General features: G+C 58.9%; 2 protein-coding genes across 4 annotated transcripts; one reads left to right on the top strand and one right to left on the bottom strand.

Moving 5' to 3' along the window:
* The first annotated feature begins 4,897 nt into the window (after positions 1-4,897).
* Positions 4,898-10,178, top strand: PARD6A (par-6 family cell polarity regulator alpha). 2 transcript variants are annotated; one of them, XM_074881518.1, is made up of 3 exons: positions 4,898-5,018; positions 6,147-6,369; positions 9,113-10,178. In XM_074881518.1, exons 1-3 carry the CDS (start codon positions 4,956-4,958, stop codon positions 9,895-9,897), a joined length of 1,071 nt encoding a protein of 356 aa, XP_074737619.1. In that variant the 5' UTR covers positions 4,898-4,955; the 3' UTR covers positions 9,898-10,178. The 2 variants fall into 2 exon arrangements, with proteins under 2 accessions (XP_074737619.1, XP_074737618.1); XM_074881517.1 differs by having other exon boundaries at positions 9,110-10,178.
* A 2,715-nt stretch (positions 10,179-12,893) lies between these two features.
* On the bottom strand, positions 12,894-27,590 carry ENKD1 (enkurin domain containing 1). 2 transcript variants are annotated; one of them, XM_074881582.1, is made up of 9 exons: positions 27,310-27,590; positions 26,358-26,488; positions 22,287-22,411; positions 21,767-21,991; positions 20,321-20,493; positions 16,669-16,830; positions 15,336-15,505; positions 14,280-14,416; positions 12,894-13,756 (listed from the first exon to the last, which is right to left on the bottom strand). In XM_074881582.1, exons 3-9 carry the CDS (start codon positions 22,369-22,371, stop codon positions 13,596-13,598), a joined length of 1,113 nt encoding a protein of 370 aa, XP_074737683.1. In that variant the 5' UTR covers positions 22,372-22,411; positions 26,358-26,488; positions 27,310-27,590; the 3' UTR covers positions 12,894-13,595. The 2 variants fall into 2 exon arrangements, with proteins under 2 accessions (XP_074737683.1, XP_074737684.1); XM_074881583.1 differs by having other exon boundaries at positions 26,358-26,483.
* Positions 27,591-27,801: the final 211 nt, after the last annotated feature.

Raw genomic sequence — 27,801 nt, 5'->3', positions numbered from 1 at the left:
GAGGGCGGTGGCGGGAGGCGGAGGGGCTGATTGGGCGGTGCCGGGCGGGGGGCGGGGCTACAGCGCCCGGCACACTGTCACCATAGCAACCGTGATCCCGCCCCCCCCCCCCCCACCTCCGCCGTGTCCGCCGCGGGCCGGGGCCGTGAGGGGCTGGCGGCCATTGCCAGCGGCGGGGCCCGTCCCGCTCCCCCGTCGGCGCCAGGCTCCCGCCCTCCTTTCCCCCCGCGCCCGCCCGGTGCCAGCGGGGTGGCCTCACCGAGCCGCGACGGCCGCCCGACCACCCCCGGGCCGCGCTGGGCCTGAGGGAGCTGAGCCCGCCCGCCAGGCCGCAGCGCCGGCGGCCTCATCGGGCCCGGGCCAGCCGCCGCCCTCCGGCACCGAGCAGGGAATGCGGAACCGGTGCTCTGCCGCGTCTTCTCCTTCAGCCCCCCGCCCCGCAGCCTGCCCGCTGCTCCTCCCTGCTTTGGCCTTCCTGCCGGTGCCCCGAAACGCGCGTCCAGCCGCTGGCAACGCAGGGGCCGATTTATCTCCAGTCCTCCCAGCCCCACAAGGCGAGGTGTCTGCGTTTTGCTGGGACTCAACAGAATCATCATCTCGGTTGGAAAAGACCTTGAAGCTCCTCCAGTCCAACCATGAACCTCACACTGACCGTTCCCAACTCCACCAGATCCCTCAGCGCTGGGTCAACCCGACTCTTCAACCCCTCCAGGGATGGGGACTCCCCCCCTGCCCTGGGCAGCCCATTCCAACGCCCAACAGCCCCTTCTGCAAAGAAATCCTTCCTAAGAGCCAGTCTGACCCTGCCCTGGCGCAGCTTGAGGCCATTCCCTCTTGTCCTGGTGCTGGTTCCTTGGCTCAAGAGACTCATCCCCCCTCTCTGCACCCTCCTTTCAGGGAGTTGGAGAGGGCCATGAGGTCTCCCCTCAGCCTCCTCTTCTCCAGAGCTCCGCAGTGGGGCTCACTGACTGTGGTCTCCTGGTGCCCTGCTTGGGTGAAAGCTCCACCACACATCAGCTGCAGCAGCAGCGCCAGTTTTAGGGATCCCTGGCTTCACTCCTCCCTTTCCCCCTTGCCCGCAGGAGCAGCACAGCTCTCCGGCGCCCTGCACACGCTGGATTCACAGCCTGATCCAGGTGAAACATCGCCTTTTTTCCTGTGTTTTTTTTTTTTACCAGATCCGTGTAGCTACCTCAGCAGGTTTGTTGCTGACTTCATGGGGACAGGACACACTATGCTTCTGCACGGGGCCAAAAGGAGTGTGTAGGGGTGTTGGAGAAAGGTGATAATTAAATTACCACTGAGAGAATAAAAAAAAACGACATTAAAACGTAGAACAGTAGCTTCTGAGTCCTCCTCCCCATACCCATCTTCCTTTGAGATGTGATCCAGCACTGGGAAAGCAGTGGTAGTGATCATGATGCACCAGGAGGGAGTTCTAGCACACTGTAAAACAATATCGTAGGAACGTGAGAAATCAGTTTTATCTGTCAGCACCACGTATTTACTGTGTGTGTTTCATTAGCTGCTCAGTATTCCTTGGCAGCCAGACATGTTGCCCAAAGGCACGGATGAGTTTGCAGCTGGTACCAGATTTTGCAACCAGAACAGACGCTCCGCCACGGGGATGCATCACCTCGCAGCTTCCCGGGGAAGGGCTGTGCCACGGGGCATGGCTGCCTTGGGAGCCGGCAAAATAAAATCACAGAGAGATGAACCGAGCCTGCATCTGGTCAGACAAACCCTCTCTGGCTGCCAGGGTACATCCTTATCAGGATAGAGGATGCTGGCAGAGCCCATTCCTGTGCACAACGAGCACTGTGGCAGCAGGAATCTCTTCAGCTCCCTGCCTGCTCTGCCCTCGGCGGTCCCTCGCCAGACTCAGCACTCGGGTGGGCTTTCCCTCCCCAGCCTCAGCTCTCTGTCCCCACCAAGCCAAGGAGATGCTGTCAGGGCTTTCTGCTGATTTTGCACTGCTGGCAGGGACTGTGATCCGTGTCCCCCAGATCCCGGTGGTAGAAGAGGGAAAGACAAATGCAGTGTCCAAGGCTGTCCTCGCCAATGTCCCCCATTAAGGTCAAGGTGACGTTGTTTGCTGCTCGCTCAGTTGCAGCCTTTGCTTGGAGTGCCCAGAAGGGACCTGTGGGTGGCAGGGACAGGGTAAAGCTGTGGAGATACCGGTATCAAACCAGGTTTTCAGGCTCCGCATCTGCGTTTTGCTAGGACTCACAGAATCACAGAATCATCATCAAGGTTGGAAAAGCCCTTGAAGCTCCTCCAGTCCAACCATGAACCTCACACTGACCGTTCCCAACTCCACCAGATCCTTAAGTGCTATGTCAACCCAACTCTTCAACCCCTCCAGGGATGGGGACTCCCCCCCTGCCCTGGGCAGCCCATTCCAACGCCCAACAGCCCCTTCTGCAAAGAAATCCTTCCTAAGAGCCAGTCTGACCCTGCCCTGGCGCAGCTTGAGGCCATTCCCTCTTGTCCTGGTGCTTGTTCCTTGGCTCAAGAGACTCATCCCCCCTCTCTGCACCCTCCTTTCAGGGAGTTGTAGAGGGCCATGAGGTCTCCCCTCAGCCTCCTCTTCTCCAGACTAAACCCCCCCAGTTCCCTCAGCCGCTCCCCATCAGACCTGTGCTCCAGACCCTGCACCAGCTCCGTTGCCCTTCTCTGAACACGCTCGAGTCATTCAATGGCCTTTTTGGAGTGAGGGGCCCAAAACTGAACCCACTCATCGAGGTGCGGCCTCACCAGTGCTGAGTCTCATCCCTGTGCCATTGCTGGCCCATGGACCGAGTGAGCATCTGTGCTGATCCTGCCTGGAGCTCAGACTCCCAGGTTTCTCCCCCCTATTAGGGACAAGGCAGGCAGAGCTCGCCTGAGCTGCCCGCAGCCCATCCCCTGCCCTAGCCACTGCTGGGAAAACCGCCTGCTCACAGGAACACGCCGGACAACCTTATCTGAGCCCAGCGCTGACCCAGCTTTGAGCAGGGGGTGGAGGAGCAACCTCCCGAGGCACCCACCAGCCTGAGCACTAAACCTTGGCAGCCCCGCTCTGAGTCAGGGAGTGCTGAGCCCCCCGGCGATCCAGGCCCTCGCTGTCGTCACCCGAAACAGCCAAGAACCGATGGATCTGAAGTTGGTGGGCACACCTGGACATCTGGTAGCACGTGCTCCGGTCCCAGAGGCTGAGTCAGAGCTCCTGGTGCTAAGGCAAAACCAATCCCTGCCCTGATACTGTGGGCTTAGCTTAGGTCTCACTCTGTAGCTGCAGATCTGGGGACACGGTGCAAAACAGAAGGTGTTACCAGCATGTCACCCCCACCGTCCTGCTGAACAATTAACTCTGATTTACCAAAATTGGAGATGAAGGGCTGCAAGCTTCTTTTGTCACCAGTGCCTGCGAAAACATTAACCCTGGTGTAAATCAGGATTATCTCTCTGACCTCAACACAATTACTCTGTTTAAAAAAAAAACCAAACACCTGGGAGGGAGGAAATTGCTGATGAGTTTACAGCTCCGTGTGCGGTCAGGCTCGTTTTCACCATGTGGCAGTTGCTCAGCACAGCAGGAGCAGCCGGCGGAGAATTTGCCGGTAGGCGCGGAGGTGTCCCGCGGCCTCGCAGCCCGGCGCGCTCCCTTTGCTCACCCGGGCGCGGTGACGCAGGGGATGACCCTTCCAGGAGCCACAGTCCGGCTTACGTGGGCCTGGTGCAGTGGCGATGCCGGGGTCTGACGCAATTTTGTGCCGTCCAAAGGTTGCTCTGCGGGCCGGGATAGGGCAAGGATCGGGAGATGGCGTGACCCAGACAAGCTGGGCTGACTCTCAGGATTTGGTTCAATGTGTTTATTCAGGAGGAAGCGCTGCGCTTGTAAGGTGTCGGGCTTTAAAAAGCGTGCCATGGCGCTGTTGTTGCGGCCCCTTGGAGCCTGCAGACAAGACTTTAGTCTTGTTTAGGCCCTGGGGTTGCTGGGCCCGGTGCCGGCAGCCCGCACGCAGGCAGGGAGCTGGCAGCACGCTCAGGCATGGCGCAGGCAGAGCTGTGCCGCAGCGGGGTCTGCGGGGAAGGGCATTTCCCTGCCGGAATGAAGCCTGTTCTGCGGGAGACACATCCCAGGGGCACTGCCCGCGGAGACAGCCCGGCAGCACCCACGGTGATGTGCTCCGGCAGCCTGGCGCTTCGGCAGTGAACTGGAGCAGCTCCCCTCCTTCCACGCCGTGATTCCACCGCTCGGTGAAGCAGCTCGACCCCGGAATGATGAAACTTCCCCGGCCCGCTGCTGCTCTGCAGTGGGAATGAAACTTTCCTGCTGGACACGGGAGAAAAACTGGAGGGAACGTGGAACCAAGGAGGCTGGAAACAAGCAACAGGGTCACAGCCCGGGTGGAAAATCGTTCCCTGCTGCCTGGGGTGGCCCGGCGGGCTCCCAGCCCTCTGCCCCCCGGGCGCAGGCAGCCCCGGAGCCGCAGGAGAGGCGGGCGCAGCCCCTCCGCCAGCTGGAACCCCCCCGGGTGGAGGCCAGGCTCGCCCCGGTGACACTCGTGGGGGCGAAGCGGGGATGTCAGCCACGTGTCGGTCCCCGCAGAGGGGCCCGTGGCCACTCGCGAGGTTCCCGATGGCGATGGGATGCCCGGGATTACCGGCACGCGGGGGCAGGCGGGCAGCCGGCGGAGGGGAGCCGTGCCCGGTGGCAGCGGGGCGGGGGCGGTGTGTGTGTGTCTGTGTGTCTGTGTGTCCTGCCGCCCGCCTGGCCCCACCCCCGTTGCCACGGCGACGTTGTCAGCACCCCCCCGGCCACGCCCCCCGCGCCGCCTGGGCCAATGGCGCGCGGCGCCCGGCCTGCTCGCCGGTGACGTCATGGCCGGTGAAAATCCCCCGTGGCCGCGGGAGCGGCGGTGGCGGCGGCGCGGCCCCGTGGCCCGGTGCGGCCCGGCGCGGCCCGCAGCATGGCCAAGCACCACCGCACGCCGGCGCGCTCCGCCGAGCCCGTCATCGAGGTCAAGAGCAAGGTAAGCGCCCGCCGGCGCCGGGGCCGATGCCGGTGCCGGGGCCGGTTCCGCCGGGTCACGACCGGGCGCGCCGCCCCCGCGCCGGGCAGCACACGTGGGGCGGCACCGCGCCCCGGGGAGCGGCGGGGGAACGGGGCCGTGCGGCCGCTCCGCTGCGCTGCGCTGCGGCGCTGCCCGGGGCCTCCCCGAGCCCGGGCCGCGGCGTCCCGGCACCGTGGGCTCGGCCGGGGCGCGGGGCCCGCTCGGCGCGGCCGGCAGCGGCCGTGGGAGCGTCGCCGCGGAGCGCTCGCCAGATGTGCGCCCTCGCCGGCGCACGGTGCCGGCAGCCCCGGGGCGCGGGGTGGCCCCGCCGGTGCGGGCGCGCTGGGAGCGCACCTCGCCCTGATGTGCCCCTGCCCAGATGTGCCCGCTCGCCAGGGCCTGCCCATCGCCAACTACACCATCACCCCGATGTGCCCCCCAGCAAGGGGCGACCCCCGCGCCGTACCCCCAGCTGTGCACACTCGCATGGCGGTGTGCTCGCCCAGATGTGGCCACCCCCAGACGTGCGCTCCCCTGCTCACCCAGCTGCGCCCACCCACCCAGCCTGGGCTCACCCAGATGTGTGCACCCCCCTGCTGCACCCTCACCCAGGACCTGTGTGCCTGCCCCAGGACCCCCGGGGGTGCGGGGCACCCTCCTTCCCAGGGCGCACCAGCCGCCACCTGCCCCGACAGCCCGATTCCCCTCCGGCAGCGCGATCCTCGCAGCATTCCTCAGCCTGCTCTTAATTGGCTTCCCCTTCGTCGTGACTGAAGGAGGCAATAATTAACGCTGTTGCTCACCAGGTGCTACGGCAGCACCCATGTCGCAGGGAAGGGCCTGCCGGTGGCCGCCGTGGCTGGTGGTACGGCCGGAGGGTCCTTCCTCTGCCGCGTCGGCACCTCTCTGCGCCCACTGCTTCGGTGTTTGGGCAGGAAAACGGCTCCGCTCCTTTTATTTTGCTTTCGGGATGGGCTCTGGCCGACGGGCGCCGCTGCCTTGGTGCTGCCGGAGTTCTGCCTCAGGGCAGCTCTGCGTGGTGTCCTGCTGGCCGGAGCCTCTGCCCAGCCTCACCCTCTTCCTCCTCCTCCTCCTCCTCCTCCACAGTTCGACGCTGAATTTCGCCGCTTTGCCATGAAACGCTCCAGCACGGGCAGCTTCCAGGACTTCTACCGCCTGCTGCAGACGGTGCACCAGATCCCACGGGTGGACGTGCTCTTGGGCTACACAGACGTCCACGGCGACCTCCTGCCCATTAACAACGACGACAACTACCACAAAGCCCTGTCCTCCGCCAACCCCCTCCTCAGGGTCATCATCCAGAAGAAGGGTAAGCGGCATCCAGAGAAGGGCACTGGATCTGTCCTCCCCATCAAGAGAAATGAGACACATCCCGTGGTACCGCCGGTTCCACAGCGGTGGGGGTGGCCGGTCACATACCCTCCAGCCACCGCTGTGGTGGATGGATGTGGAGGTGGCAGCACCAGGAGGCTCCCAGAGCCCTGCCGGGGCCGGGGCACCCACGTGGGCTCTCCCCGGCAGCCCTTTCCCACGCCAAGGGGCACCTGCCCCAGCCCAGCCCCACGCGCCCTGGCGAGCAAAGGCGAAACCTCACGATTCACCCCTTTGAAGTTGCGTTTTCCAGCTGGGCTTGCGTGGGCTCCCGGAAAACACTGCGTTGCTCCGTGAGCGCCGCACTGGGTGCCCCGTTGGCCCCCTGCCCCGATCATTTTGGTAGAGGTCTTGGGGTCCTGGGTGCTGCTGAGTTTTTGGCAGTGGGAGGAGGCCCATCTCCTCCCCAGCAGCCCAGGGGCTCGCCTTGACTTCAGTGGTGCGTCCCCTGAGAGCAGCTTTCTCATGCAGGAGCATGAAATCACCATGATAGCAGCGTCCCGGTGAGGATGAAAGCCTCCCGGTGACAAACACCCCAGGTATGTCTCTTCTTCGCCAGGGAGATGGAGATGAGCCCAGCCCCTTCTGCTCAGTTTAGTACCACCGAGGCTTTTTATCCATCAAGCAAACCTGCACAAAGCCAGAGTCTGATCTAAAAGCCCTGGCTTTCCCGGCACGGTGCGCAGAGCCACCCCGTCTCCTGCTCACGCTGTCGGTATGAAGTCCCTGGGCGAGGGGTGATGCCAGTGGCCACCTCGGCTGCTGGGCCAGATTTTTCTGGGCTCTTACATCAGGGTGGTGCGGGATGCCCTGGACATTTGGAGGCCGGCAGTGGTGATCCAGGCTGCTGCCATGAGGGAGCTGGAGCCCGTGGTGTGCTCAGGGGCTGCTGCTGGCTGCACCGAACCATCCGCTGCTCCTGGAGCAACACTTGGGCCCAGGCTGCAGCACGGGGAGCTGGTGTGGGGCTGGGTGTGCCGGGGCTGCCGCGGGAGCATTGGTCCTGCTCCGAGCCACCTCGTCTGCCTGCGAGGGCCCGTGGGTGACCGCGCCGAGCTAGCATGGTGCAGAGAGCAGGCAGCTGTGGTTCTCACACTGTGGGCAGCGCGATAAGGAGGGTGAGGAGTCAGTGCTGGCGAGCCCTGGCACAGGGCTGTGCCCATGGGAGAGAGACCACAGGGCCGGCAGCACTGCGGGAGGCAGGCAGAGAGGCCAGGAGCGAGCCCTGGCTGAGTCACAGCTGATTTAAAATGGATCCAGGTCATCCCGGGGCTGGGCTGTCGTCGAACCAGTCCAGGTCGGTGAGGAATGCGGCTGCAGAGCCTCTCTCACAGCCGGGCGCGGGGAGCCGCACACACGCGTGTGTACGTAGGTGTGCGCCCGTCGGTGGGCTCCGCGGCAGCCAGTCCTGCCGCAGGGGGTCAAAAAGCAAAGGCTGCAGCTCGGTTCCTCTCCATGCTGTCACCCCGTCGGGTGAAGCCGTCCATCCCCGCAGGGCAGCCAGGCTGGGGACAGTGGCACTGGCCCTCCTCGGCTGGGCTTGGCTCATGGAAGGGGCTGGGGAAAGCCCAGCACATCACCAGAGCTGCTGGTGGGTTTGTCCATGGGGGGCTGGACCTGCTGGGCCCAGCCGTTCCACGCCCCTCGGAGAGGAGCTGTGTGCTGAAATAGCTGTGGGAAAGCCTCCACTGCCCTTCCCCGAGCTAAAAATATGCCAGGCTGTGTGTGCAGGGAGATATTTATAACCCAGGAGCCCTGGCAGGCTGGCTTGGCTAGGGAGAAACCCCGCGTCCCCTGGGCTTGAGGCAGCCCCAGTGCCCCTGGGGCTGGAGCAGGGTCCGGGTGCTGGGTGGGGGGGGCACTGTGGGCAACATGCCAGCAACACAGCGTCCAGATCTGGGCCCCCCCGTGGAGAGGGATGGGGACAAACCAGAGAGGGCCCGGGGGATGCTCCCCAGCACCTGGTGGATGTGGCCAAGGAGGGGATGTGGTGGAGCTGGCCCCCCCCAGAGCAGCCCCAGGTCAAGGTCAGGGAGGATGGAGCCAGACCCCATGTGGTGGTGCCGGATGGTGGAATAAGAGACAGTGGCACAAATCAGAGTTTGGGATGTTCAGGGGCCCTGGGGACACTGCAGCCCTGGGATGGGTCTCCGGGAGGTGGGGAGTCTCCATCCTTGGGGATGACAGGGCTCTGCAGGACAGAGCTGCGGCCATCCCCATCCTGTGCCAGAGAAGGCCCTGCTCCAGTGGGAACAAGGGACTCCAGTGCTGTCTCACGGGGCAAGACCTGCCCTCGGGGAGCTGGCGGCCACCACGGCACACCCTCGTGCTGGGGGGGTTCCCCAAACCCAAACTGGGGCACGGCTGTGGCTCCCGGGCCATCAGGGCCGGCAGCTCCAGTGTTAAGCTGCAGAGTTTGGCTTAAAGGGTGATTAAGGCTGAATCACCGCCTCGATCCCACTAATCCTGGCCTTGTGTACGCCGGGTAATCCCAGGAGATGGGCCTGGCAGAGACAGACTGCAGGAAAAGCCAGGGTGATGCTCCGGGGAGGAAAAGCCGGTAACACTCGTGAGCAGGGCGCTTCTCCCGCCGGCTCCCCTACCGCCCGAGGCCAAGGGCACGGGGGCGTCCCCAGGCAGCTGCGGTGCCTGACCCGTGTCCTCCCTTGCTCCTACAGCAGAGTCTGACGCCAGCGTCTTCGCCTCGAACTCCTTGCAGCGGAAGAAGAAGGGGCTGCTGCGCCCCACGCACTACCGGGCCAAGCCTCACCTCCTCATCGGCATGCCCCAGGACTTCCGCCAGATCTCCTCCATCATCGACGTGGACATCCTGCCCGAGACCCACCGCCGCGTGCGGCTCCACAAGCACGGCTCTGACAAGCCGCTGGGTTTCTACATCCGTGACGGCGTCAGCGTGCGTGTAGCCCCGCAGGGTGTCGAGAAAGTGCCCGGCATCTTCATCTCCCGCCTGGTGAAGGGCGGCTTGGCCGAGAGCACGGGGCTGCTGGCGGTGAGCGATGAGATCCTGGAGGTCAACGGCATCGACGTGGCCGGCAAGTCCCTGGACCAGGTGACGGACATGATGGTGGCCAACAGCCACAACCTCATCATCACCGTCAAGCCGGCCAACCAGCGCAACAACGTCATCCGCAGCAGCAAGGCCTCGGGCAGCTCGGGCATGTCCACAGACAGCACCCCCAGCCAGCAGACCCCCAGCCCGGCCTCGCAGTACCTGAGCAACTACAGCACGGCCGAGAGCGACGAGGAGGGTGACTTGGTCATCGAGAGCGACAGCGCGCCCCACTACATCCCCGGGGGCTGCCCCAACGGGGGCCCCACCGACGGACCCCTCCAGCGGAGCCTGTCCCCGCACAGCTCGCGGGGCTCCCTGCAGTCCCTCGGCAGCCACGACGGCAGCCCCGGCCGGGGCAGCGGGCGGGAGGACGGCACCCTCATCACCCTATAGCCACGGGGTCCTGCGCCCTTGGTGGCCAGCCGGCCTTCCGCGTGGCCGGGCTGGTCGCGGGCACCGGGGCGATGACAGGGCCAGCGGGCAGGGGCGGAGCGGGGCCGCCTGCTGCCCTCTCCCACCACCCTCGTCCCCGGGAGCCCCGCTGTGGTGCCCGCTCCCGACAGGCACTGTCCCTCCGAGCCCCCTTGCCTCCCACCCCCCTCCTTCCAAGCAAGTGGGGTTTTTTAATTGTTTTATCGAAATATGCATCATTAATTAATATATTGCAACGGACAGTAAAACCTTTTCTAGAAAGCTCCCCTTCTCCCTGGTTCGCGTCACCGCAGGGGCCAGACCCCAAGAGCTGCGGGGCACAGCCCCCTCCAGGACACCAAACACCCCGGTGCCGTGGGAGGGGGCAGGCGTGTCCCCACCAGCCCCACGGTGTTGCCTGTCCCGTCGTGGGCCAGCACGAGCCCCGCGACCAGCTCTGCAGGTCCCCAGGAGGAGGGGGACAGTGGGGGGGGACAGCAGGGGGGGACCTCAGCCCTGTGTGCACAAGGCACCCCTGGCCACGGCGCTCGCTGTGGCTGTGCTGGGCGGCCCCGGTGAGACCCGCTGCGGGGAGGAACAGGGGGTCTGAGGGACGCTGCGGCACGTCGCTCCCCCTGCACGTCCCCGCACAGCGGCCCAACGCAACGAGCCTTGCCTGGCCCCCCCCAAGGTTCCCACCCTGTCCCCACTGCGGTGCCCTCTCTGCGCAGGGGACACCCCGGTGACACTGCGGGTGGCACTGGGCTGGCAGCAGCGCCTCGGCTGTCACTCAGCCCCAGTAAATGCCACTGGGGTGGTGCAGCTCCATCCTCCTCCTCTAGCCCCAAGCTGGGGGGGCTGTACCCACCCCCCACTCATCTGGGGCTCCCAGCACCCTCGGTCCCTCTCCCAGCACTGAGGTGCTGGACTGATGGTGGCTTTGGCCTTTGCTTTGCTGCTGGCCTGGCCCAGCTCCGCACCAGCACCTGCCTGTAGACAGAGCCACAGCCCAGCAGGAAGGTGCTGCTGGGCCCCACTGGACCACTGGACCCAGGGCAGGGGGGGAGTCCCCATCCCTGGAGGGGTTGAAGAGTCGGGTTGACCCAGCGCTGAGGGATCTGGTGGAGTTGGGAATGGTCAGGGTGAGGTTCATGGTTGGACTGGAGGAGCTTCAAGGGCTTTGCCAACTGAGATGATTCTGGGATTCTGTGACCCACAGCAGTGACAGCTTCTCCTGCCCTCCTGTCCTGCCCGGGAACAGGCCTGGCCAGATCGGGGGTGACAGTCCCCAGGGTTCTTCACCCCCTCTCGCCACACCTCCTGCAGCATCAACCTTCAGTGCCAGCACCCCTGCCCCAACCGTTTGCTGGCCAAGGAACCCCGGGCACAAGGTCAGGCAGGTGGCACGCACCCGAGGGCAGGGCTTTTCCAGCCTGTTTGCCCAAGCTGCCCACGGATGGTCGAGGGGAGCGAGGGTGCCGGCGCGGTGCCAGCCCCGGCGTGGCACAAGGGCTCTCCCACAGCTCTCCGGTTAAACCCCGTGGGCAGTGAGCACAGATGGTGGTGGTTGCCCAGCCCCGGCTCCCGAGGGGACATGCTGGGTGCCCTGGGCTGGGCTCAGGCACCCCGGCCAGTGGCAGAGCCGGGCAGCTCTGCAGGGAGGGGAGATTCGCTGCCTCCTGAGAACCAAACCACAGGCAGCTGCCTGTCCCGAGGCAGCTGTGCTGGCGTAGCCAAAACCTCACCGGCAGCTCCACGGGAGCGCTGGGGCTGGTTTAGCGCCGATGGCCTGACTGCACTGGCTCTGCCAGCCTGTTTGCGAAGGGCCCTACAAACACAGGGTCCTCTCACCGGCACCACTGCCACGGGTGTGGTGGCACTGGGTGAGGAGGAGGAGGACCCACAGCCCTCAGGGTCTTAAGGGATGGCACCAAGTGTTCAGTCTGTCCAGAGCCCCAGCACCGCCGAGGGCAGCAGCAAGGGCCGAGCCTGGCAGCCCCAGGGCTCCCGCGTGGGGCGACAGTCCCGGCACACAGTTGAGGCCCAGACACGCAAGAGCGAAGCAGACAGCAGGGCTGGTTAGTCCAGATTGTTTAGGGCAGGGAGGTGCACGGGGCTGGTGCCCGCGGCCCCCAGCTGCTCCCAGCGCCGCTCTCATCCAGCCGGCTCTGCCTGGCTGCGGCGTTTGCCCCGAGGGTGGCCCAAGGGGAGCGTGGGGTGATTTTCCCCGTTGGCATCTCACCTCCTCCAGCCCTCGGGTGCTAAATTATTCCCCAGCCCTTGGCAGCGGCGTCAGCCGCCCCCCACCACGACATCCCAGGGCTGGACTGATCTGCAACATCCCCCCTGCCCTGCCAAAATCCTGCCCGGGATGGAGTAACCCCCCCGTACCACAAAGCATCTGCTTGGGGCAGCTGTGCTCGGCCTCCCCACCCCGTGCAGTGAAAACTGCAACGAGGGAAATTTTGGTGGGACTTCAGGGGAAAAAGTGTTCCCCCTGCAGGTGGCACAGCCCGGGGACAGAGCCCTGGTGAGGTGGTGGTGGCAAACCCATTCTCGGAGATTCTCCTAACTCAGCTGGATTCTCCTGACTCCCCAGGCTGTGGAGCTGGCTGGCCCTGTGCTGAGTGGGAGAGGGACCAGGCCCTCCACTGATCCCTTCCAGCTTAAATCCTTCTACGCTCCACGCAGCAGGATCCCTGCAAAGGCCTGCACAGGTCCCTGTGGGGCATCTGAAGGTAAGGAGGCAGTGGGTGCACCTCCACAATGGCACCTGCCGGCCTGTGACCCGGGGTCTGGCAGGACCCCACACCTTCTCCATTCTGAGCCCACCACCACACCCCAGCCTCCCAACACCTCCCGGGCTGCTGCAGAAAGGGGGACCAGGACCCACAGCTCTCCCCCTGCCTGCGCCACATCAGTGCTGCTGGTTTCTGCTCCCCACCAGCACCCCTTGGGCCCTGCAGCGCACACTGACAGAGGGAAATGGTGCTTTATTGGAGCAAAGGCTTCTCCAAAGATCCTGCCAGACGCCCCTGCAGCCAGCCCAGCTCTTCCCTGGGCATGCAGGACTGAAGCTCTGCGCCTCTTCATTGTCCCCAGGTTGTCCCCGAGCTGCTGAGCCCAGCCAGCAGGTCAGAGGGTGCAGAGGCACCGGCTGCGTGAGCAGGATGGGTCAGTGCTCGGGACCAGGGCACGCATGGCCAACGTACAGCACAAGGGTTTTGTGCAGACAAGTCTACAGGTGCCCAGAATGAGCCGTGACCATGGCCCAACTCAGGAGAAAGAGGGAACAAGGAACACCACAGGCAGCAGCATGGGAGAACTCCTACCAGTTTCCAGAATTGGGAAAAAATGGGAAAGTAAGAGGTGATGCCATGGATCCAGAGCAGAGCGCTGATTTCTGAGAAGTCAAGCAGCACACAGACAACTGTTCTCCCGACCACAGAGTTGACAGTGTATTAGGGCACCTCCCTCCCTTTTCCATGGACACGACACAGCAGTGGAGGGTGAGCAAGAGATGCCGGCTGCACGCTGGACACTGCATCGGCACCTGCATGGGCCCGGGGTCCTGAACTTGCCTTCCTCTCCTTCTCTCCTGAAGCGATGATCGTCCCTTCCCAGCGAGGAAGGAGAAGGATGCTCACGCAGAGGAGCAGGACACACCCAGTCCCAGCAGCTCAGGAGTCCATCTTGATGAAGACCTTGGGCTTTGAGAAAATTTTGATGGCCTCTTCTATCTGGAAGAGCTTCCTCTCCAGCTCTACCCGCCTCTTCTGCATGCTGAGGGTGTCTGTACGCATTGGCAGCATCACCAGGTCCTTTGTTAGCTGCTCCTGGCCTGTAAAAAAAAAAAAAAAAAAAAAGAAAACCAGGTTGTGTAAGTGGAAGAGCAAAGAAATTCATCCTTCTCCTAACGCTATGACCTCATTCTCAGTCATGAAAATGGTGGCAGCACTAGAACAAGGACTTAGAATACCCATTCTTCTATTCAAAGCTCAGCTGGATGAGGACCTGAATGACCTGCTCCAGCTTTGAAGAACCAAGGGTTGGACTAGAAACCTCTGAAGGTCCCTTCCAACCAAAATCTTTCTATCATTTTAAGAGCAATAGTAACCCTTAACACCATATCCACTGGACAAGCCTGCTCCAAAGAGCCAGCCCTGTAACCCGCAGGTCCCACCAAGCTGGAGATTGCTCTTTCCAATGCACACAGCTCAAGTGCTGCAACATCCCAGCTATGTGCCTTATTGCAGGCAACACTCCAAGTGGCAGGAATCTGTGCCCCAGAACTCTCTTCTCCCTAGTCCTGGCTAGGATTCCCTGTTTTTCTGAGCTGGAATCCCCATTTCTTTTCCTCTTACTCTGCTTCAGATTGCTGAGGGTCTCCAGCCGCTGGCCCTCAGGCATCATGGTGTGACCAGGTGGTGTGTCGGGATCTGGCAGGTTTCGCAGCTGCTCCTCCGTTTGCCTACGCCACAGCTCCTTCCTCTCCAGCAGGCTGGCAAGGCAAACCGAGACACGTGTCAGCACATGGCAGGAGGGGTCACCCGGGGATGCAGGCAGAGGCCAGAAATCGAGCCCTTCAAACCCCCAAGTCTCCACGTCTCTGCCTGAGGACCACAGAGACCTGCCCTGCCTGCACATGCCCCTGCCACAGAGGGATACACCTGGGTTTAGCCCGCACTCATGGACTAGCAGACATGCTCCACATGCACCGCAGGGCTGCTGGAAGGGACACACTTAGGCTGACATGAGCTCCCGGGAGACAAGGGATTCTGCTCCTTGCTTCTGGCCACTGAGTCCTCTCAAAACCACCTGCGGGCCAGTGACAGAATGAAGTTGGACAAAGCTGCTCACAGCCAGGGATGCTGGCAGAGAACAGCAGGCAGAGCAGAGCACCAAAGGACTGACACCACAGTCAGTACGAGGACAGGGTCACCCAGGAATTGTTCTCCACTCAGAACCCCAAAACACAAGTCACTAGTTGGACATTCCTCACGCTCCGGGTCCAAGGCAGGATGAACACTTGCGAGGCAGAGCAAGCTATCTGCCTCCCCCAAACCAGACCTTTTAATACTGAAGCTTCGTCACCTGGAGCAAGGCTTACGAAGGGGCAGGAGCACATTTCTCAGAGCACACAGAGCATCCCCACGTCAGCATCACTGTACAACAGCAAGGGAGGAGCAGGCAAAATTCTTTCTGTGCCCACTCACACTGTCCATGGGGATGCTCATTAAGTCAAGAAACCAGGAGAGATTGCATTTATTCCCCAGGCCACAGTAAATTGTGCTATTTTTCTATGGCGGGAGCACCTCTGTCCCTGGTCCCCCGCCTTTCTAGGCAGAAGCTGGGGGATGTGGTGGAGGGAAGTGGGCTTGTTACAGCGAGTCTTGTGGGCCAGAGAGGGGCATACGTACTACTGAGGGACGTGGCCCTTTTGTTTGGCGTTGTACTCCTCCTGCTCCCGGTGCTTCTGTTCCAGCAGCTCCGCCAGCGCCTGCAGGGACTGGGAGCGCCGCAGCGGGGCCCGCTTGGCATTGCGGGCGTTGTGCTTAATGAAGTCAATGCTCTTGCCCTCCACCTGGATCTAGAAGAAGAGAGAGGGAGGCAGCAGGGGCCGGCTCGGCGCACACACACAGGCAGCTGCCCTAATCCCCACACGGGACAAAGCAAAGAGGCACCTACACAAGATACAGAATGGCAGGTGTACTACAACAGGACAGGCCCATCCCATCTCAGGAGTCAGAGACAGGCAGGAGCTAACAGCCATGTTTTGAGAAAAAAAAAACCAGTGCCAGAATAAGTGCCAGAAACCCCTGGGGCACCATGGTTTGCCTTGCACCAAAAGTCAGGCAAAACCTAAACCCCATCTTCTTGAGGTCCCCATGATCTCAAAGCCAGAGGGACAGGAAGAACCAGGCTTGACATAGTCCACGTGGCTCCTACTGCCTATCAGAGCAGGTTGGGGGAAAAACTGGTTGGGCCCTCACCAGACCAGTGAATGCCCCTGTAAATGCCCCTGGCAGAGCAGGAGCTTAGCTAGTCCTTAGGGGCATTTCCCCAGAGACAACACCCTCTGTCACAGCTCCTCTTGTGGTCAAGACAGGGGAGAAGGTCACTGGATCTGAGTTTAAGGTTTTCTTGTTTTTCATCCTTAGGAGTTTATGCCCTGTTTAAATTAAGTCACTCCATGGCATTTGGGAACCAGCGAACTGACAACCCCACACTTGCCAAGGAAAGAAGACATGAGTCACAGAGCAGTTTAGAACCTCCCAGACAGACTACCTGCAAGATTTAACTGTTAATGCTGATTTAACTCTCCATACTAAAAAGCACACCCATTTCCCAAATTTTTATCTAACGTCCAGAAGGCACAGTTCCTTTGATTAAGGTGGGAGCAGTCTCCAAATTCCCCAGACCTCCTGCAAAGCCCTAGGAGGAGCAGATTTGAGATCACTGGCACTTCTACAGCGAGGAGGTGAGATTTTCAAAGGGAACTTCATGATCTCTTTAACTATGAGCAAGGATGAAGCAAGAGGGTAGTATCAGCAAACCCTGAACACCCGTCTTACCACCCCAGTGACCGAGACCCTGCTCCTTCCCTTCAGCCAGGATCAGTATTTACAGATCTCCCTCTTGATGCAGCACATCCGACCCAATGCTTTAGCAGAACACATGAAGAGTTCAAGGCAGGAGCAGCAGAGAAGTGTCAGAAATCCCTGGGATGGAAGCAGTTAGTATGCAACTCACCTTGGTTTCAGCACCCAGTGGCTCTGAAGACTCTGTGTCTGCTCCTGCTTTCATTCTGGTAGGCCTTGGGGAGAGCGGTCTGCACGGCTTGATCCCAGGGCCACAGCGAGAATAGGCCCTCAGAAATTTCAGAGCCTCTGGATTTGGAGGTGGGGAGCTCTCCTGGGAAAGGTGAGAAAACATCCACTAGCGGATGGAAGCTGGAGCAAAGAGAAACCCACCCAGCAAAGTTTGGGTGGTCAACCACAAGCTCAACCAGTTTCCAGCAGGCAGATGCCAGCATGGTTTTTTTGCCATGACTTGGCAGAAGGTCTTGGGAGAAGGTGATCTGTGCACAGCCAGCAAAGGCCAACAGACTGCCCACAGCAACAAATCCAGACCTGGCAACTGGACTTTGTAAAGAAACACTAAAAAAAAAAAGGGAAAAAGTCTGCAGAAACACACATTTGGATCAAATGCATGTGTAGCATTGACTGGAGAGTCCCTCTTTACTGACTAATCTGGTAGGTATGAAAGGAGAGCAACACCAGATAACCCAACAGAGATACCTACCAGAGCTAGGGACAATCTAAATGGATGGACAGGCCATACTGACAGTGATCATGACTCCTTAAAAAGCAAAAATCTTCCTGTGAAAAGGGCAAATGACAGCACGGAGTGAGCACACTGAAAGTCAAGACACACATGCCAGTCTCTCTTGTTGGCAACACTGGAGAACTTGAACTCCCAGAAGCAGCCATCCCACCTTGATAAATCCAGAGCATGCTGCAGAGCCCTGCTACATCAAGCTTTAATGAAATGGCACAGGCAGGCATGAAGCTGACTGCTGAGATGCTGTTCTCAAGCGCTGCACTGCTCAGCACCCCAAATCTGTGGTTATGCTACTCTAGACAGAAAGAAGAGTGGAGAGGGAAGGAATCTGGTAGTTTTGGGAGGGTGGAACTGCATCTGAGAGGCATCTTCAAAGGCCGTGGTTAGCACTGGCACAAGGCTACTTCATGTCTAACAGGTGGTCTGGGGATTATCTCAGACAGTCTTGTTGCAAACAAACCGTGAAAATTGAAAGTTGACACTGTGGCAAGTGGGTGACCCTATGATAAATGCAACTAGGGCACTGCTCTGCCCTTGGAAGTGACAGGAACTGTACAGGGCAGCCTCCAGATCTTTACAGGTACCCAAGGTCTCAGCTGCTCTCTCAGCTGAACTGTGGTCCCCTCGAGGCAGATTCCTTGTGGCCTGGCCCATTTGGCTTGGCAGACCTAAAGATGGGTCAGGACAGTCACATCAGTGGTGTTGGCAGAAGGCCCAGGGTACGTGATGACCTCAGCGCTGCCCAGACCGATCACGCTCCAAAGATGATCAGTCTCGTTTCAACGGGAGCCAGGAGACACAGATCTCTCTGGTAAGTTAATGAGAAGTGCCTTTACCTAGCATGGCTGGTTCGACGTCAAGTAAGTCTGTGATCTTAGGAGCATGCTAGCAGAGCACAGCACGCCCTGCCTCCCTCCACGGGAGACTGAGATTGCCAGGGCCCTTCTCAAGGCAGCTGCTACAATTAACAGCCTCAGGGATGGATGAGAGAAAAGAAACTCTGTGTTAGACATCAGGACCAAACAGAATCAACTTAAAACTCTGAGCAGCAGCAGCAGCAGCTCCACAGAAGATGGAGATCTTTCAAAGGGAACACCTCAGTTCTAGGAGAGCCACAGCAACAGTTAAAGCAACATGAGTCAGCACCAGGGCCCCCTGCCACCTCCCTCTGGAGGAACCCACAGAGCACAAGTAACGCACCACGCAGAAACTGCCTGCACAGAGACCACCCCCTTCCCCCAAAACAAAAGAAGAAATGATCTCTATCTTCCTCTAGCCCAGAGGATTTGTCAAAGAGCGTAGGCTTGTGTTCCTAAAGCACATGTGGGTTTGCTCTTGCGTGTGGAAGGGTCATGGACATCAGCGAGGTTGATGGCACAGCAGGAAGAAGGGACACAGCATTTGTAACCACTGGCTTGGAAATAATCTTTCCAATTTTTGCAGTTGTTATCAATACATGTAATTTTAAGAGTCAAAAGTTGGCCTCGGGGCCACAGACCAGAGGGAAGCAATGCAGAGATAAGAAGGAACTTGAAAGCTCCAACTCAGCGACGAGCACCAAGGGAAGGCTCGTGTAATGGTGGTGCTCAAGGTGTCACGCAGCTCACACCCACCGTCTGCACAAGCAGCAGCTCCCTGCGTCGCTCTGTCCACGCAGCCTGCTTGGCTGCAAGGACAGAACAGAGACAGAGACCGTGAAGGCTACCAGGGACTCGCAGAAGGGCAAAGTCCTCTCCTGGCAGCCGATAATCCCGAAGCTGATGGGAATACAGGATCCAACAGCACAAGGCCACTCCGGAGAGCCAACAGCTTACTGGCCAAGGCTGCAGCCCCGCGCTTCCCCCTCCTCAAGGAGCTTCTCCCACATGCTGCTGAGCTGGGAGGGAACCCCAAGGCCTCTCCTCCAGGAGGTCACTGTGAGAAGGGTGGGCACAACACCCCCCCTCTGCTTGCTGCTGTGCAGCAGGAACCCACCCCATCCATAGGAGCCGCAGGGCCTACTCCTGGGTGAAGGAAGAGGCTGACAGAACACAGGGGTCACCTGGATGACAGGTCTCCCAGATCTAGACCGATGACAACAGATCCACCCAAAGATAGTGATGGAGCTCTCCTTTCCTCTCCCTGTAGGCCTTAACTTTACTTTCTGTACAAACAGGTACACTTCTACCAAGGCAGCCACTTTGGTGCATTTGACAAAGCTCTCCAACAGAGGCACTATTTAAACACCAGGAAACCACTAGGGGAGAAAAAATTGTCCAGAGAGACAAAAAGAAAGAAGTCAAAAGAAATCCAAAACCTTCACAAAGCCAGACACCTGCTCAGAACATTTCAGCATTGGACATTTCAGCAGTTGTGAGGATACAAGGCATGGCCCCACATCCCTTCTCCCACAAGCACGTGTGCGGAGGACAGGAGGTAGGTACACCCTTGCAGGCTGTGCTGGAGCTACGAGGCCTCCACCCTGACTGCCTGGAGATGTCTGCGTTCCCCCACTGCACTGCACACCAGCAGAATCGCTCGGAGAAGACATACAGCCCACTGTGGGTCCACAGGGTGGGAAGAGCTGGCCCGAGGCTTGATGCAGCCTGAAGACCATGATCCACGGGGCAGAATCCCACAGCCTTCTGGCACAAACCCCAGCCAAGTGTTGCACCAAACTCTGGGAAGCTGAAAAGCCAGCTGGATGCACCTCTAGACAGGGAATATGGCTGTGGGGGCTGCTCTGCACCCCCCAGGAATCGCATTTAGATCCCTAACAACCAAAGGGCCAAATAGGAGCCCCCAGGCAGATGGTGTGATGAGATTTTCCTCTTCTCAGCTTCCCCTGCATGGGGACTCTACTTGGTCAGACAGGATGGGGATTATTACAGCAACTGCACTCCAGACCCAAGCCAAATGCTCAGCACACAGCCCCGCTGTCACATCTGTCCACCGTGCTTCAGCACCAAGTTGCCCCCAGAGCCATAGGTTCTGGGACTCCCCCATCTCCACCATCCCACAGAACCTCGTAGCTGACCCACATCCCAGGCCAGGAGAGTTTGAGAGCTCAGTTGGTACTGACCTGCAGTTTGGCCTTCACCTTTGACTCCACATTTTCATATTTCTGGGATTTCCACAGAGCTTTCACAGGCTTGGGCTGACTGTGCTCTTGGGCTCGCTCCTTCTCTTTGCACTTCTTCTGAATCTCCTTTATTCGCCTCACATTTTCCTTCTCGTGGTCCTTGGACTCTTTCCCTGCACAGCAAGGGGAGACACAGCCTGCACCCCTCAGGCACTGCCAAGGGATGCAGGCTCCTGGAGCGCTGGCACCAGAGCTCACAGCTCTGTCTCCAAAGCTGGTCCAACCACCCACAGAAACAGCAAACTCTCCCCTCTCCTGCAGACTAGATAACCTGTGCATTTTTCCCATGTTAGATGCACACTCCTGGATTCACCCTCTTCTGCCAGAGAATCCCACAGTGCCCAGCTGAGCATCAGCACAGGTGTGTGCACATTACTGTGTTCAGAGACTCCCTTGTTCTGAGAGAGGATGGCTCACTTGTCCCATTTTGGACTATGCCAGACAAGCCATGCCAGCATCCCCTCAAGAGCAAGGTCAGGTCCCAGTTCAGCATCCCGTGGTGTTTCTAAAACAAAGAGAGGGCTGGTTAATGGCAGCTGCAGAGCCTTAAACCTGTGCTGTTCCTGTTTTCAAGGTCAGCTATTGTCCCACATTCAGGGGGACATAATCAAGACTATGGATTGTATTTTTTGTTTTCAAATCGAAACTGATCCTTCCTTAGTCTCCCCAAGACAGGGAAGATCTCAGTGACACAACCAGATCCCCTTCTATTCCCCTCCTGCTTTGGCACAGCAGTTGTGGCGCCCCCCACGCTGGCACCAGGCAGGGCTAGAGGCAATGCCAGCACATGAAGTAAATCAAATGACACCCAGCACTCAGCCTTGTCTCCTTCCTGGACCTCTGAATGTACTCTGGGTGACCTCCCTGGAGAAGGGAACATCTTTCACAAAGATATTCTCAGTAGCCACATATGCAGACAGTCTTTCCAAATCCTGCCTGGCTTCACTAACAAGTAATTCCCCAGGCTAAACATCCTCTATACATTAACACTGCACTTGATCCATCTTTAGGTTTGACTATAAAGATACTGGTTATATTTAGAGGCAGCAAACTAGAAGGGCTTGATTTATTTCCAGCATCTCTCAACAGTCTCTCATCCGTAACTGGTTCCTCAAGTCCAAATTAAACAGCATCTTTTTCACAGTCCCTCCTCCCACTGCAGACCTGGGCTGGAGTGGAGTCAGAGAGGCCGCGGCAGCACCAGCTCCAGCACAGGCGACAGCCTGGGGATGCCACTGCCAGGCCAAATGCAGGAGATGGAGTGTCCAGCCCCAGAAAGCTCAAGTTCTCTTCAGGCAGCAGAGCCCAGGAATCCACTCAAACCCCTGATGCTTCATCCCTGGCCCCAAACAGAACTCAGGCCAGCAGCGCCTCAGCTGTACTTACTCTTGAGTGGCAACCCCCCGTCAAGGGAGATCCCTTCGAGCTGCAGTAAGAGACTGAGTGTCCCCTTCTGTCCCTTCTCCAGGAAGTCCCTTCCACTGGGACGAATGCGAGGGACTGGCTGGGCTTGGCGGGCACTGCCCAAAGCAGGGTATGGGTTGGGAACTGGGTCCAGGGGGCCAGAGGTAAAATCCAGCTTCTGAGCATTCCCTTCCAGCCTTCCTCGAGCTACAGAGAAAGAAAGAGAAGGGGATTATCAGGAAAAAAATCTTACCTCGTGGTTTTCTTCACCCACAGCCTACAACCAACGCTGAAGACCCCCTCTCCACCTCTACCTTATGCCTTCCCATCTTTCAACCAGTAAAGACCACCTTTAGGATGACCATCTGTGAGGCAGCAGAAGCACCTGCACCAGTGTGAGTGGAGACTGTTGAGGACACGAAAGAACAAGGACATCACACAGGCAAGCTGTGTCATGCCAAAGTACAAAACCACACATCTGGAACAAGCATCGGGGACTCACCTGAGAAGGGGCGTTTATAATAGTTTGGAAAGAGTGTAGGGTCTGGAGGAATGGGTCCAGAAATCCTGGATGGCCCTTCACACATCCTGCTGTCGCTCTGCCTCTGCCACGGAAACCAGCCACCACTGAGAACAGAAATGAACAGGGCTCACTGAGCCACTGAGAATCTACATTTTATATATATATAGGTGAACTTCTGACTTTCATTAAAGAGCTCACACCCAGCTACAGAGATGACCTGCAGGTAGGAAACCACCTGAAATTGTAGTCCATGCAGGTGAGGCACGGGATCCAGGAGCACTGTCCCTATTGAGGGGCTAATCAGCGTTTTTACCAGCATTGAACCTGAAACGTCTGCAGTTGCTGTAATATCGGTATCTTCAGTACAGAAAATCCTTCCTGGCTTTGCTCTCCCCCACAGGAACATTTAATACAGACATGAAAGCAGGAGCTGAGCAGCTATAAGCACCCTCTGTGCCTTCAGTGTATAGGAAACACCCCCAGCTGGACATCACCTGACACATTTTAGCCTTAGATTTGAATTATCTTGCACCTTGGGCTCTTTCCAAATAGCTCCTGTGGTTCAAACACAACCTACCCAAAGCAAGCTGAGGCTCCTGCCCCACACAGATAAACCTCTTTGTTGTACCCTCTGTGAGAGACACACCAGCGCTGTCACCACCCTTGAGCAGGCTGGGGCTGAACCTCGAAAGGACCCGAGACAAAACACTTCACTGCAGGACAGTGAAGGGGCAGACGCTTCATTTTTGGGGAAGAGTCCTGAGACAAAAACAGTCCAGCTGTCTCTCAGCTCTCCGGGAGAATGGAGAGTCACCTGTTTAGAAAAACATCTTTTTCATTTCTAAATAACTTTTCAATGCAGATCAACAGGGACCAGCACAGATCTGCACATCCCTGTGCTGGCCCACCCCGGTCCCTGCTGCCTCTCTCCTCCCCAGCACAGGCAGAGCACAGATCCTTCCAGCCCAGGAGCAGTCAGCCCCCATTTTCCTGCAGTGCTCACCAAGATCTCGTGGACAGCATTTTATTGCCTACAAGAAACTTGAGGGGCTTGCTCCCTGCTCAGAAATGAGGATGCTGCACCAACAGGCACAGACTGTGGGTGAGCTTTTGGAAGATGCCACACGAGCCTCGGTACGTCATCAGAGTCATGCCATGATTTTGACAGGCGCCAGAGCAGCTCGGCTGGAGTCACCGCTGTAAGAGCTGGGGCTACAACCTGCATGCCCTGGCTCCCGAGGCAGTAATTTGAAGATTTCTGAGACAGCTCTACGGGAAGGACCCCTTTCAGGATCCTCAGCATGCCAGCACTGATGGGACGCAGCATCTGCAGTTTAATTTATAAACCGATAAACGATCAGCACAAGGCTGAGTGAGTCTGACTCATAGCAACTAATGCACTGCAGTCGTCTTTGCTAAATCACCCCTGTTGACATGAGACCCATTAGCAAAAAGCTGTTATTCATCTCCCAGACACAACTGCAGAGGCAATGTAAGCAGTGCTGACTATTGCACACCAGCATGCATGCACAGTCTGTACCTAGCTACTCTGGAAAAGCTATTTTTGAAGAGCAGACACAGCCTCTCAGCCTGAGATAAAAGGACACTGTCTTGGTATTATTTAATCTCCTTGATAATGGATCCAAGTAAGCCAGAACCGGCTCTCTTATTCTAGGAAAAATAAAGCGTGTTCACCATGAGATCACTCCAGAACACCTACTGGCCTCAAAATTCACATCTGATCTTGATGTGAACTCGCCTTCAAACCCAATAATTTACATGCAAAATGACAGGCTGAAATCAAGATCTGTAACAGAACAGACAATTAGTGCAGGGGATTGAAGAAGGAAAGGCAAGTTGATGGGAGGCGGGGGATGGAAGGCTCATTGTATACCTTCACACAAGTCACATTTCTCATCCCAACAGCACTCTGCCCTGCTGCAGGGAATTTTCAAATGACACCCACTCCCTGATTTGCAAGTCACATCACCTCTGGATTGGGATCTTGCAAGATCAGACAACCTTATTACAACAGTAAGCATCTTGCCTATCTAGGTACCTACAAGCGAACTCACCTACGCGGGACACAAGCCCCCAGCTTGTCTCCCAGCCCTGAGAAGCAGCAGCCAAGCTGCAGTTACCAATGACCAGCACAGACTTCCCAGGCTGCTGCTCTGCTCCAGCTGACCACGGGCGTATTTGGGGGACACAAGCGAGAGAACCTCATGGCTCACTTCTGCCAAAAGGGGATGTGCGGACCTTCGCTGTCACTCCCATCCTTCTGCTTCATCTCCTGTGACAGCTCTGTAGTGCAATGGTCCTGTGCTGAGCCGATTCAACTCACTACCCCTACATGAAACGAGTTACCTCTTTTGCTGGATTTTCTGCCCATTTAACCTTCTCTCCAAAAGTAACCTGGCTGTTACCTCCCCAGGGGGCTCAGCACAAGCACAAGGGAAACACAGCAGGAGCATGTGCTTATCAAGGCAGAGGAGGGAGGAGGAGGGGATAGGGCCAGCCCTTTCCAGCAGTGACCCGATCACAGTCTAATTTGCACCCAGAAAACCATCTTCTCTATCACCATGTTAGAAACCTAAATGTCAAGGATACGGTACCCAACCTGTTGCCACCAGAAAGACACTATTTAGAGGATTCCCAGGCCGTGAGATGCAGGCAGACTCTACAAACGCAGTCTGGTTAAGTCCAGGTAAACAGATACGTCTGTGTGCAACTCCCCTCTCTTCTTAGCCCCCCGCCAGGCTCCAGAGCTCGCTAGGGAACTGCTCCTAGCCACAGGGCTGCACCAACCCTGCTCCCTGCCCTGCACAGCTACAACAGGCATTGTTGCCAGAGTAACCCAATGATTTTAGCATTGCTTACTCATCCAGTCTGAGCCCAGCCAGCTGCTCACTTCCCCACCAGGACCACAGCTTAATCCTGGCCTAGGACTCAAGCAATGCAGGCTCTGGCCCTACCTCTCCCAGAGCGTCCCTGTAAGTTTAACAATCATTAATTCAACTCTTTGTGCCCTTTGCCTCAGCTTAGCAAGTGATAAAAATGCTCCTTATCCCCCAGGTAAACTGAGATCTTTCAGAGCCCATATGAACCACAGCTTCCTTTCGTGGCTTGTTTTTGGCATCGTAGTTAAGGAAACTACAAAACATGGGAACAGACAAGGCGGTGGCAGGTGTTTTTCACAGCCTTGAACCTGCTGCATCTGACTTTGAAGCATTCCCTCTCCTTAACAGACCACATGTTCACTGTGCCTGGGTCGCTGGCCAGGAAGCCACTACCACACACAGAGCTGAAGCCAGTCCAGCTTCATGCCTTTATGAGCCAACCTCTGCAAAAACCATGGGAAAAAAAATCCCACAACTGTGATAAGCTCTGATAAGCAGAGCAAGTCATCTGCAGCAAATCAAAGGGCTAATCTCTGTGCAGCTGGTCTTGGCTGTTTGCTTCCTTCCTCAGGAGTTTTACCTGAAATGGAAACTAGCACCAGGACAACCTCTGTGCCCGAGAGCTGCACCAAAACAGGGGGTACATACATCTGGTACCATACCTCCTGCAGAATCAGGGGTCAGGAAATGAGGTCAGTGTGCTGTGAACCTACCCAGTGATGTTAGTCCATGTCTATGCTTTCCTGTTGCAGACTGCAATGGGGGAGATTAATATTCTCCTTTTAATACTATTCCCCATCCAGGTTCCCTCAAGTACCACGGGCTCCTCCCCACCTGCCAGACTCAGGACCCATTTTCTCTTTTGCCTCCCTGAAAACAAAGAGGGACAGGTACAGCTAAGCGTGACACTGGTGTTTGCAAGTGGGACGTGTTCCTCAGGAGCAGGGCACATGTCCACCAACAGCCCTTTAGGAACAAAGCCAGCTGGTGCAGTCTGCCCAAGGAGTCAAACGTGTGTCCTGCAGCTGCAGCCTCGAGCAGGAGGTGAACGCAGGCTGTGCTTGGCACTGGAAGGTGGGTATTGCAGAGCTGCAGCCAAGTCCTCTCTCAGGAGAGCATGGAAGGAAGGACAACACAAGAGAGGCCCCACCTTAATGCGTGGGATTCCTCTCGGGTGCAAGGATGAGCCAGGTGCTGAGTTGACAGGACCCGATGTGCAGCGCTGAGTCCAGTGATGGAGACCAGAGCTCGTGTCGCAGTCCAGTGTCTCCTCGGGCTGTGCTGTCACGGGAAGTCAATACCACAGAGTCACACAGAATCACAGAATCATCTCGGTTGGAAAAGCCCTTGAAGCTCCTCCAGTCCAACCATGAACCTCACACTGACCGTTCCCAACTCCACCAGATCCCTCAGCGCTGGGTCAACCCGACTCTTCAACCCCTCCAGGGATGGGGACTCCCCCCCTGCCCTGGGCAGCCCATTCCAACGCCCAACAACCCCTTCTGCAAAGGAATCCTTCCTAAGAGCCAGTCTGACCCTGCCCTGGCGCAGCTTGAGGCCATTCCCTCTTGTCCTATCACTTGTTCCTTGGCTCAAGAGACTCATCCCCCCTCTCTGCACCCTCCTTTCAGGCAGTTGTAGAGGGCCAGGAGGTCTCCCCTCAGCCTCCTCTTCTCCAGACTAAACCCCCCCAGTTCCCTCAGCCGCTCCCCATCAGACCTGTGCTCCAGACCCTGCACCAGCTCCGTTGCCCTTCTCTGGACCCGCCCTGTTTTGGGGCCTGTGCTGAGATCCAAGCCCCCACTGAACAACGCTGGATACCCCTGAAACACCCTTCTCGGCTCCGTTCGGCCCCGTGTGCCCGGGAAGGGGCTGTGCGGGAGCAGCCCCGGGGCTGGGGGGGGCAGGCGGCCTGCGAGGCCCGGCGCAGGGCGGCCCGGAGCCCTCCAACGCTTCTCCCGGCGGGAGCTCCGGCCCTGCTGCCCTCGGAAGGGGCACGGCGCCCCCCCGGCCTCTGCCGTCCCGGTGCCCCGCGGACATCCCGGGGACACCCCCCGGGGCGGGGCAGCGGGGCCCGTGAGGGGACTCCCCAGAGGACTCACCGAGGGAGGCCGCGGAGGAGCCCTCCCGGCTGCGGCCCGGGGCGGGCGGGCCCAACGGCGCGCGAGGAGGCCCCAGCCTGGGCCTGGAGTGTGTCCGGCCCCCAGGAGCCGAAGGCCTGGCCCGGCCCAGCGCCGCCGCGCTCCCCGGCAACCGCGGCTTCCGCCGGGAGGAGCCGGGGCCGGGGCCGGGGCCGGGGCCGGGGCCGAGCCCCGCCCGGGGCGCCGGTCAGGCCGGGAGCGGGGCCGGGGCGCTCCCGCAGCTCGGGTGCGGCCTCCGCGGTTCCCCCCGCGGGCAGCGGCGGGCGGGAGGGCACCGCGCAGGCCAGCCCCGGCGCGGGCTCGCTCTGCGGCACAGGGTCACCCCCCCCCGTGCCCTCGGCCCCCCCTTCCTGCGGGGTTGGGGGGGATCCTGACAGACCCTGCACCGGCCTCAGGGCCCGGTGTGCAAAACTCGGACAAAATCCCGGCGTTTTCCAGGCTGCTGGGTTGAGC

This window comes from Strix uralensis, chromosome 12 (genome assembly GCF_047716275.1).
Source record: "Strix uralensis isolate ZFMK-TIS-50842 chromosome 12, bStrUra1, whole genome shotgun sequence".
NCBI classification, from domain to species: Eukaryota; Metazoa; Chordata; class Aves; order Strigiformes; family Strigidae; genus Strix; species Strix uralensis.
Note: the sequence above shows the minus strand (reverse complement) of the source record. Positions and strands in the feature narration are given on the sequence as shown.

Excerpts from the sequence above, each read along its gene's own strand:
- PARD6A (XM_074881517.1), top strand. The coding sequence starts at position 4,956 with ATGGCCAAGCACCACCGCACGCCGGCGCGCTCCGCCGAGCCCGTCATC. Across the intron at positions 5,019-6,146 it reads TCATCGAGGTCAAGAGCAAG|TTCGACGCTGAATTTCGCCG; the intron begins GTAAGCGCCCGC and ends CCTCCTCCACAG. Across the intron at positions 6,370-9,109 it reads GGTCATCATCCAGAAGAAGG|CAGAGTCTGACGCCAGCGTC; the intron begins GTAAGCGGCATC and ends TTGCTCCTACAG.
- ENKD1 (XM_074881582.1), bottom strand. The coding sequence starts at position 22,371 with ATGTGTGAAGGGCCATCCAGGATTTCTGGACCCATTCCTCCAGACCCT. Across the intron at positions 21,992-22,286 it reads TTATAAACGCCCCTTCTCAG|CTCGAGGAAGGCTGGAAGGG; the intron begins GTGAGTCCCCGA and ends CTTTCTCTGTAG. Across the intron at positions 14,417-15,335 it reads AAGGGCCACGTCCCTCAGTA|CCTGCTGGAGAGGAAGGAGC; the intron begins GTACGTATGCCC and ends TTGCCTTGCCAG.